This window comes from Opisthorchis viverrini (assembly GCF_000715545.1).
Source record: "Opisthorchis viverrini unplaced genomic scaffold opera_v5_150, whole genome shotgun sequence".
Taxonomy (NCBI): Eukaryota; Metazoa; Platyhelminthes; class Trematoda; order Opisthorchiida; family Opisthorchiidae; genus Opisthorchis; species Opisthorchis viverrini.
The window spans coordinates 1120843-1132297 of record NW_008751806.1 but is presented as its reverse complement, the minus strand read 5'-3'; the positions used below and the strand labels follow the sequence as shown (position 1 = coordinate 1132297).

General features: G+C 42.3%; 1 protein-coding gene across 1 annotated transcript in view; it reads right to left on the bottom strand.

Moving 5' to 3' along the window:
* T265_06897 (hypothetical protein) overlaps positions 1-9594 on the bottom strand; it is a gene marked incomplete at both ends in the record, with an annotated part of 26467 nt that extends 16873 nt beyond the window's left edge. The window contains 5 exon segments of the mRNA XM_009172285.1: positions 130-313; positions 384-400; positions 417-563; positions 607-827; positions 9520-9594. Of these exon segments, the coding sequence (XP_009170549.1) occupies positions 130-313; positions 384-400; positions 417-563; positions 607-827; positions 9520-9594 (644 nt within the window).
* Positions 9595-11455: the final 1861 nt, after the last annotated feature.

The window sequence follows — 11455 nt, the reverse complement described above, 5'->3', positions numbered from 1 at the left end:
AAACATGCCTCGTTCTTGGGGTTTGTTACCGTAATCTATGAAAGTTTATAATAAGCCGTTCTGGGTGCACATCAAAGTCAGCAAGTTTCCTGCAAAGGTCACACGAATAGAATCGATTGGTTGGTTTACTTATTCGCTTCCCTCGTTTTTACTTGATCAGTTGAAAGTTTTGCGTCCTTCTCCAACTGCTGTTTCATCAGAATTTGATTGAATAGATCCTCTTCCTGTTTTTTCCAGATGCGTTCTTGTTCTTTCATGATCAATTGAACTTGCAGGTCTCGACCGTTTTCCAGGGTTTTTTGTTTTGACAGAGCTTTTCGCAACTCATCGCAATTATCGCTACAAGCTCAAGGTCATCGGTTCTATGATTAAATGGGACAAACCGAAATTGCTGTTCGTACTTTTGTTGCGCAAACATGCGCTCTGCTCGCCTGCGTTCCTCTTCCTGCTGTTTAGCCTTTGCTCGATTTTTTGCACGTCTTTCGGAAATCTCGTCCCGCACCGCGGGGAGTTGTTTCAGCAGAGCTGTTTCCTCTTCTTCCAGAGTTTTCCTAAGCAGTTCGCTGTAAACATACGATTAAAGATAATAAAAACCGGCAAAATTACCTTTTTCTTGCCTGTTCAACAGTTTGTTGTTGTTTAATTTGTTTGAAACGACGCAGTGTCTCGTCATCAATCATTCGTCGACGAGTTTCTTCTTCCCATTTGATACGCTTCTGTTCGGCCTCCAGCCGCGCCAGATCATCTAGAGCAACCAGTCTAACTTCTTCTCTCTTCCGCGTCAATTCCCATGGATTTTGGGTCCCTTTTGTTGGTCCTCTTTCCCGCTGAATTACAAAAAAACGAAGGATAAAGCAGGACTAGCAAATCAGCGGCCATTCTGATTAGTACATTGGGCACAGAAACTACGGTTTTTTTACTTGTCTGGTGAAATACTAATGATCACACGGGTGTACCACACTTTCGGCGCGAACCTGCCACGGTTCCCACGAGGTACCACTTGGCTGTCCAATCCTAGACAGATGCAGTCGAAATTCCGTGTTCAAACCATGGACATTCACGCAGCTCGAGCTGGATTCGTAGGTGAAGTTAACTTCGCTTATTAAAGACTCAATTCTCCGAAGATTAAAACGCCTGTCTCCAAGAAAAGTTAAGCTCAATTGCCTTTTGTGTGTACAGCTAAATTCAGTTTGCCAACAAGCTAGTCTGATACCGTCGACAGACCACTAATTAAACCATAATCGCACGTCAAACCGATCCAAGTTTTCAAAAGCAGGAATTGTTTCATCAAATCAGGGCCGTGAGCAGTCATCAGCTCAATCAGAAGTGAGATCTAATCACAATATTGATCATATCCTCGCTGTTGAACGGTTAATTGTTCGGCTCCGAAAATGCCTGAATTTTGGAGACGCGTGTTGTTGTTGAATCCCAGTAAGGAAGAAACACCCGTTTAGTGCCTTCAGGCTTTTCAACAAAGATTGGCCCCACTGACAGGACTAAATCTCAGTTCAAAATGCAATTACTGTGGACCGCTACGAGCAGGAACTATTATCCCGTCCTTTCGCCTGATGTTTGACGGGTACGATCTGCTCTTGAATGTCCAGGGTTTCTCGATTCGGGCTTCCATAAATCCACTAAACTAGGTAGTGAGTAATCATCCACTAATGTGGGGAACATTGACAATATTCATGGGTAAATCCATCAACGTTCTCAACGTGAACAGTAGCCATCTACGCCAATCATCGTAAAAAACAAATTCCGTTCTCTGAATGGCCCACTATTTGGATGATGACAAATGACTCGTCGAAAGATGAAACTACGATATCTTCGCAGGTTGATATCCGTACATTTCATATTATACCTTTAGAAAACTAAGCTCGTGAATCTTTACATACTAGGATAAAAGTTTACAGTCCATGAAAATAGACACGGTTCAACCTAGCTAACACTGAGAATGGTTCATTGCCTGACCCAGTTCCGCGGCAGAAAATGGCAGAGTTAGGGATTGAATTGGAGGACATCGATTTCTTCAGTTGCTGTCCGACAACTTTAACGATTGTTAATAAATATGCTGTCCACTGCTATGTGACCATAACGGCGAAGTAACCGTTGGTACAGTAACTTAGTGATGCATAGAATTCATTCGATTGACTCATTTGCATGGTAACACTTACGGTACAGGCAAAGCCAGACCAATTTCTTGAGCGACTTTATGCGTAAATATTATATTGTTGGGCCAAGAAACTTGCTGAAAGTAGCATGAAACACAGACAGTTCAGGATCGGCCACGAGCTGCATGGGGCTCAATTCAGGGGTTAATTGTCTCGGATGCTGGAGACTACGCATGGCTGGTGAGTCCCGGACGGAGTGAAACCGGTTGATAGAAATTTCATATCGCATATGAGCTCGAAGAGGAGAGAAGTTCTTGGAAAACTGATTTCAGTACGCTACTAGGCGTACTGAAATCACATGACACGGACAATGACCAATGACAGTACACATGTCGTTTTAATATCAGTAGTCTGATGGTCTTTGAGTAATCGACGTCTCCGCCGTTTTACACGACAAATTACTGAATGCCCTTCAGCAATTCGGCATCACAGACACGCTTAGATTGAATTTCTCAGAAGTGACATCATTTCGGTGTACAGCTATACTGACGTCTTTGAAACGGTCGTATGGGGAGGAATCGTTGCTGAGCGCGAGTTTATAGACTACAATCCTGAAACAGTACAAAGATTATTCATCCAACATTGGATTAATTTTGCTAGGACTTCGTATTGCGATAGTTTTTACTGGAATTTCACCATGAAAGGAAAACCAATATATGCTGAAAAGCAAAGAAGCGTTGCACGGCTGTTTTTTTGCTTACTTGGAACTATTAAAAGTGGGCATCTCAAAAAACTTTAGTTGAATGTTTCTGATGCGCGATCCCCTGGTTAGTAAGTCTGAATACTTAACCGTTCGGTTACGAGTAAATAATCAGCAGTGTGAACAACTCACACGGTCCACATCACGTGGCCACATGTGGTGGATAAAAATTTCGCAGATGAAAACTTCCTCTGAACTACTTGCGATTTGTCAGTAGTAGAAAGGCCAGCTGTACATAAAAACCACAGTAAGGTAAAAAAAAATTGGATGTTGATTTCGTTCTATCATGCTACCTCTATCTAACAACCCTCTCCATAGATAAGGCCTCCTTGGTGATGTGTGCACTAATTTCAAACCTTCCCCCTTTCTATACCATTACCACCTCTCTAGTACGATCAATATTATCCGGTAGTATTATTCATCAACTAGTTACTCACTAACCAACGTTTTCACAATACGTCTCAAGCAAAAGTTTTACTTTAGGCATAGCCCAAATGGTGTGTCACGAGTCAGAAGGTATGGGGAAAATACGAAATACAAAATTAGATACACACTCAAGACAACACAATGCTTAGTGCTTAGCATCCCGAACCCACACACCACTTCGACATAGCAGATCGAAATGCCTGGCTAGAATGAATAGCGATACGGTTCACAACAACAGCCAGAGTTCTTTAGGCTAGAAACAACAGGTTCCTTAAAAGTGCGTCAGTTTAAGTTTAACAATAATGGGCAGTAACTGGCTAGGTTTTGGCGTAATATTAAACTACCCCGAACCATTTTTTCGACAACCTCCAAAAACATTTGTGGTTGGTTTAAGAAAGTAGTAGACCTGTCGGTAGAATATACGCAGAGCTTGGAGATATTTTCAGTCCCACAAAAGAACTTCTCCTAGAGACCACTCAGTGCCACAGCGACACTATGGAGATGATCCAAGTTCACTTAACTTTTTGGCCATCACGACCACCTTCAGAAGCCTGTTCCATTTGTTGATAAAGAAACTTATTTGTTTGACTGTGGCATCCCTGCTTTTGCTAAGTCATATTTTGTGTTTTTCCAGGAAACGACAATCCGTTTGGCTTTTGGAGACCCGGTTTCCCGTATCATAAAAACTCCAGGTATGTTAGATGCTTTGATGTTCCGCCGCGTGTCACCACAATGGGGCTATCAGAGTTTAACTGTACATCGTGCGAATCGCCTCTGAATGAGTTGCCGCCTTCTGATGTCCTTTCAAGTAGTGGGCACCGAGTCCTCCAAAAATGAACTTGCGCATAATGGGGTTGATGTAATTCATTTGCTACTCATCCAAAAATTATTGAAAGCCAAGCATGTAACTTTCGGTTTCAAAATCCATGCTGTTTGCGCTCAAATTTTGTTTTGTGGTCGAATTGTTTTACTCTCAATACTCAGTTTGCTACATGCTCAGATTCATCAGAAAATGTTTTCAGGTAATTTATTGACAATACAGGCGTGAATCTTTTGCTTACAGGTCTATCTACCATTTCATGGCACAATGTCTCAGAAGGCCTTATTGATAATGGTTACATCTGAGACCACCCAGCCGAAACATTGTGGTCACAGTAACCGTTCAGCAAACTAGGTATAATTATACCACCAGACAATGTTTTAAAATACAAGATCTAACTCAGGGTGACATGCTGTTGTTAAGGGAATAAGTTTTAAAGTTGAAAAGCACCTACAGTTTTAAGCTGGCCCACGTCTTATTGCCAGTATATAGCACTGATTTATAGTTCATCTTACAGAAATCCAAATATCCATCCCCAGTCATTTATTGCTTTCTGCAGCCTTACTGAGCACTGCATTTTGTTTCTCTTGCTCACGTGTTTATCTAACGATTGTAACAGGAAGGTTTTGAAAACCTGGTCTAACGATCATGATAGTTAACCCACATGCTGTGGTAACATAAACCACTCTAGGACCTGTTCGCACGCTGACATGGATACCGTCCAACCTTTAATTAACCAGTGAAATCACAATTGCCTGTCGTCAACCGTTGGCTGCTTTAGGTATTCTGTTTTATCAGGTGCAGCCACATAGAACTGGAGATGCTTGGACTAAGAAAAAAGCCGCGCTTGTGTAATCAGTTTTGTCCGGTTCAATAAATGCAGCACTGATCATCCCATATTTGCTGTTCTTTTTATTTTGCTCATTCGTAGCACTAAAACAGAAAGCTGTGTATCTGAAACCGGCTTTGATGTGGAAGAAAAATTGCGTTCTGATTCAGATAACTCGATATTTGATAGATCTTTGAGGAGAAGAATTTCCGTTTTGTACAGCTGATGTTCAGCTAGTGGTGTTTGAACTTCGGTTAGTTTTTTTTCGATTTTTCCGATGATGAGTTTAGTTATTGTTAGGTTTGCTTACACCGCGTACATCTGGTTCTCTTTCCTTTCTAGTAAAATTATAAGGTTTTGTAACAAAGCCACGTTCAAAACTCTGCTTTCTGTTCATTTCTTTATGTGCTGCTGTCACTTAACTTCAGTCTCATGAATTCAGATCCTGCGTTGGTGACGTTTTGGAAACATTGAGCCTTATTTCCTCCGTAACATTTAGATTTCGATGATACAACCCTTATTCTGTCTTTTTTATTTGTAGCAGACTGAACAGTAGGGTACTGGCTAAACGATTTTTACAGCTCCTCATTGGCCTAAAGACAACCTTCTGCAATCATTTAGCTATTCACTCATGTGAACAGCTTAGGCCCTGGCGCTTCTGAAATGTTATAAACACATGAGTTATTTTCTTTTGATCATCATGATATTCTTGCAGTTTGGAAAAGCAGTAGTTTGGTTGTTGTGATGTTAACTATGAGCTAAGACCCCTACAGATGAGGCGCAGTTGCATACTAAATGATTACATATTTGAATTTCGTAATGTATCCATCGACGTTGGGATATATACAACAAAATATGTGAAGGAAAAAGGAATGCCATCACTCAGAATGTATAGATTCCTGACTTAGTCGAGTATACGGCCAAGAGAGTCAGTAAATCCGGACAAGGATGGTTACTTTCCTCAAAAATGGTTGAAAGTTTGGAAGAGTTAAAGACTAAGGATTAGGCTGCTGTCTTCTGTAAGTGATGGAGTAGGTATTAGGCAACCTTAACCGCTCATCATGTGGCTGGTCACAGGTGGCATGTCCGTATGCAACAACTAAAGAGTGTACTTGTTTGAGAAGCCTGCCATCGTGCCCAAAGGGAAGATTTTACGCATTACCAAGTTCAGAGCTACCCTATATAAAAAGCTTAACTTTGCCGTAGGAGTCCCAGTTGACGGAACTGGCTGCTGGATGACTCAAAATGCTAAACGGTGCCACGTATGCCAATGCAAGTAAGAAATACCGTTGCATCTGACACGAGAGCACAGGTGTTAGTCGGTACTCATCGCCGATTAATGGCAGTTTTTTCACCAACATTTTGCTAGTTGGTCAGGGATCGACCTTTAAATTGACGTGATTGTTTTCTGGGTCTATGGTCTCCCAGAGTTCAATGACAATGCATTCATTATATTCAAAAATAAGCAATTTTCTAAAGTCCGTAATCCATACAAAACATCTAAGGGAAGAATTGGTGCCTGCAATACACCGCATGGCATCTTCAATGAGATATATTTCGACTCACTGACACAGACATGGCCCAAGCAACATGTGGTCTAGTTTAATACAGAGCTACATATTCCGTGAGTACATGCAGATTGTTCAGCTGCACCCCGTGGGATGCACCTAGAAAGTCTGGGTACAGTATTTTCACTGGTAATCCGGTGTCTGTGCCTCGTGAATAGGAGGTTGGATGAAAAATCGTCAACATAAAACTCTTCCCTGGACTCCCGAAAGAGTGGTCAACTAACTGGCCTCCAAATTTGAGGCAGATAAAAATACTTTTGAAATAGCAACTCTTTCTGCAGATTAATGCAAGGATGTTATTCAGTAACTTCTTCGAGGTGTGTGGTAGACAGTTTTCCGTAGGGATAGGGTTATTTCATGCTTGACTTTTCCAGGGCCAGTAAAATGCTTGTGGAGCATAGCTGGACTTCTAGTTGGTTAGGTAGCCATCTCCTTGTATCTCATGTGTAAAAAGTTTTTTTTCAATCCTTTTCATTTTTTCATGCATACTTAGTACTTTATGGACTTGCAAGACCCTTCGCATTGTTCCACTTTGTAACGACCTTCGTTAAACAAGCTTTTGATACGGCTGATATGTAGACGGACTGAGTTTTCGTCGAGGTAGCAAGATAGCTAATTAGGGCACTTTGAGTCTAAACTGTTGGTTTGGTATCTAACAAAAAGATCTTGGATAATAGGTAGAGAGATTATTGTAAGAATTCATCTGCCGTTGTTTGCGCACGTGGTATACGTTGTACGGTCCAAGGTAAGGACCACATGGTCATTGTTGTTGAGAGGCTTTCGATGAGAGACCGACTTAAATACAAACTATGTGGTGGGAATGGTACAACAGGAGAAGTAGGTGGTTTTGGTTTAATTGTCTGGGTAGAGATATCTGGTAAATGGTGGCTTGAAAGTGATCGTCGAAGTTATGTCCGTACAAAACGCAAATGCGCATTCTCACCAACATCGTCAGCTTTAAAAACTGCGCTGCCACAGATCTGTTCACCAAATATTTACGAAGGTCTGGTAGGTAGCTGCGCATAAGAGGCGGTATTTGATCAATCAATTCGTAAATATGGCTCTGTTGTGGACTATTCTCTGATGAGGGAGGGAGAATAGCTATGCAATGAAGGCTTGGATGCCTGAGGATTGTTCGTCGCGTGGCTGGACCATGCGGGCTAATTCCTCCAATCATTGGAATTTCCTCCTAGAGGTCTAAATTAGGAAATGAACACGCTGAGGGTATTTCAGATTTGCGGCAGCATGGACAACACCGAGGATTCTCTTGCCTTTGCAACACTGCTGCTTAACAGACAGTGAATGATTTCAGACGGAAACTTTTGCTTCTGACCAACGGAAAACCGCAAGACAGTATATACTGGTTTGTATTAGCAAATGTTCTACAGTTTGCAGCTTAGGGCGTTGCGATTAATTCGTCTCCTGGTGGTGTGTAACGCCCAGATAAGGTAAATTCATAAGCTAAAATATCAGGAGTAGGCCAAACCTCAAAGTAATTATGTTATAGCCCCGTTGCGACTGACGTCGCATCAGTTTAGTATGCTTATTAAGTGGCCTATGAACGTTCGTATGTACGGCAACTATAAACCATGAACTGAGAAGCCAGGAGTGCCGTATACAACGGAAATGTTCAATGGCTGTATCCCGTCAAAACAAGAAAACTACAGTCTTTTATGCTTTGATTTTATGAGGCATCTAGTGGCTAGTTATCATGCTACAATGACCATTTAAATATGCTTACAATTCGGTGTGACGCTTCGGATATGACGCAATGAGCCTAGTTGCCGCGGCTTGATGAACACACTAAGAGAGAAGGGTACCCGCAATCGGTGCCTGAAATTCCATGTGGATTGATATTCATGGTCCATTTTTTTTACGTCTGACCAAATTTGTGACTAGTAGTTCTCAATTTTTTTATCGTCATCATCATCATTATCATCATTATCATCATCATCATCATCATCATTGCCATGTTCAAAGACAGTAACACCAGGTTAAAAGCTGATTCCACTGAAGACGTGAATGAATTTTCCTCATCACAGTCATGTCGGTAGAAGGTTGTGCAGTTGTGTTCTTCTAATTTTGGTAGCGCGTGAATGCATAAGAAATTCTTCTTTCACCCCAAACGGGCGGTCAAAGCATTGGCGTTTTGGTGTTTCAGAGAACATCGGGGTAAGTGGGCTCTAACTGGTACAGTTTTTATTTCTTGAAAGAACAATGGGCTCATTGGTCTACACAGTAGGATTTTCTTTTCACTCATTCTTAGACAGTGATTTTAACGCAGTTAGCTTCTCCGATATAATTACCAATAGTCTGCATATAACTAGAGATTCGTTTGGTTCAAGCACAATGAAGCAAATGAATACCTATGCGAATCAACACAATACTGGCAATTACATTCAATGCCGATATATGGCTGGCAAACAGAAAATATATGTTCTATCCTATATTCCTTAAATTAGCCGGTATTAGCAATCGGATGATGCTATTATCACAACCTCGTAAATAAGCTCTTGTTGGACCTGCACGATAAATACCTCAATTGCGACTACATAGTTACGCACATTTGCTGGATCGTGTTTTAGGTATTACTGATTTGTGTCAGTTGACAAATAAAAACACTCGCGCCACATGCATGTGGAAACCACGGAAATCGCCGGGGTTATATACAAAAAAACTTTACACCTTAGGCGATGACGGAGTGCAACTAGAACAAACACTTAGAAAAGCTGTTGCAACGCACATAATCCAAAGTAAGGTCATATTTGTTATTAAAGTCCCGCATAGCCTTTCATGAGCTCCTCATGGATCATTAAAACAAAAAATCGAGAAGTTGTGGTAATAGTGATATTCTTAGCAGCTAGCAAAGAAATTTTCATGACTGTCTTCGTTAAGCAGGCACATGTTTGGAGAAACAGTTGAGAAATTAGTCATGATATCATTTTCCGATTCGTTCATCGACTTTTAGATAAGAAATTCTGATCGGCATTTAGCTGCTCACTTACCAGACCTATGAGACCCGGTTGAGACCCCTGAAATTCTCTAATGTGTTTTGATGCGCATCCTGCGTCTTTCATCATTTATAAGTGTGCTTTTCGATTGCTATAGTGAATATTCACACTGAAACATTTAAACAACAATTTGAGATTATGTGGCGCTTCTCACCCTCAATTTTGCATACTTGCAGTTGAGAAGGTGACTACAGAATAGAGGATGGGCTCAACTTCTGTCTCTCATAATCAAATGCTGAAACCAGTAGTTGGAGCAACGGCATGGGCGTATTAGTCCGTTAGCTCACTGATTGACGGATTGACATAGATGATCGAGAAGAAAGCAGCTAAAAATGACTTGAACTGGACACTAGTTGTAGCGTGGACGGCATTCAAAGAGAGGGTGTTCCACGCAGCAACTACCCAAAATGAGAAAAGTCTTGCTGGATAAAAGTGTGCGCTCTGAGTTTGAAAACCCTCTCACCATGCCCGCACCGCGTGTTAGCATGGTCAACGGTGAAAAAACTGTTGGCCAGAAATTGTTCTGTTAAGGCATACTAAAGTGTTAGGCGTCGTCCGGGGTAACGATACCCCAGGGGAAAGAGGTCAGGCACCATGCGAATACTCATGGGGAAGGTCCACTACATCACCCGTAGGAGGGTGGATTTTGAGCCGATTTCTCATGGTGCTGTGAGAATTACTTGTTTGAAGATAGGCGGATACCAAATTCTTTTTGGCATCTGTTCTCGCGATGTACGTTTAACATTTGTGATCCGCTCTCACTATTTAGGGCAAAAACATTCACTGAGCCCCTCCGGATGGCTTATGAACGCACTTCTCCTAATTCAGAGGAGGTTACCTGTCCAATTACCACTGTATTGCAGGGTCTACATCCATTTGGGGCACCCCAGGATTCCAAGGCGTCGCAAAATTGGACAAGGGCTTGGAGGGTCGTTGTCCTAGATCAGAAGCACCAGCGTTCCCAGTACGCTGTCTTGAAGAACTCCGATGGAGACAGGCACCGAAGTAGAGCAGGTCGAGCTTACTCCCAGTCGGAATGTTTCGTCTAATAGGAAGGCCCTAATCCAGTTTACAATTTCCCTTGAATCCCAGACGACCAGATTTTGGGGCAGCAGGACGTGACAGATTCGGTCAAGTGCTTTGGAGATTTCGAATGATATTGCTTCCGATATGGGCCGCTCACCCTCAGCTTGGGTGAAGGTGTTCATTAACACGAGCACGTTCACCATGCAAGAACGGTTCGGGAGGAATCCGCGCTAAACTGACGATATCATTTTGTTGTTTGAAAGGTGATTTAAGAGGGCCAGCTTCAGAATGTGTTCCACCACATTGCGGGCTATTAGGCCTGTAGCTGCCGGGCGAGACTTGGTCACCAACTTTGTAGATTGGCGTGAAAAGTGCTTCCTTCCAAGAAGGGCGAGGGTTGTCTTGGTCAGACAATTGGTGAACCATCAGGTTGAGACTCTTTGCCACTGTGAACGGCACCTCATTCAGGATGCCTGGATGGACATTATCTGGCCCCAACACGCAGAACGGGTTTCTCTTTTGCAGTACCTGAGGAATATCCTTCTCTATGAAGTGCAAGTTGTTTGGAGACCGGTCGTGGGTACGCTGTGACAAGATTGGGTATGACGATGTCGCTGGGGTAGAATACCTCCTTACTAGTGTTCTCTGTAGACTTAAACGGCACATTTTTGGTTTTCCTTGCAAGGTCTAGTAAGGTAAGCTTTTACCGTTCCATTGGCGGATTTCCGATCGACAGCGGTTCCGCATTTTAAGAAACACCAGCCCATTTTCTTTGCCACCTGTGAAAAAATAGCTGCCACTTCTTTTCCAAAAGACGCTGAAACCTTTTGGGTAGCTTGCGGTGCAGCCGACCGGGTGCTGGTCTTTTGTAACGAACGCCACGACGACCTTGTTAACTTTCTGG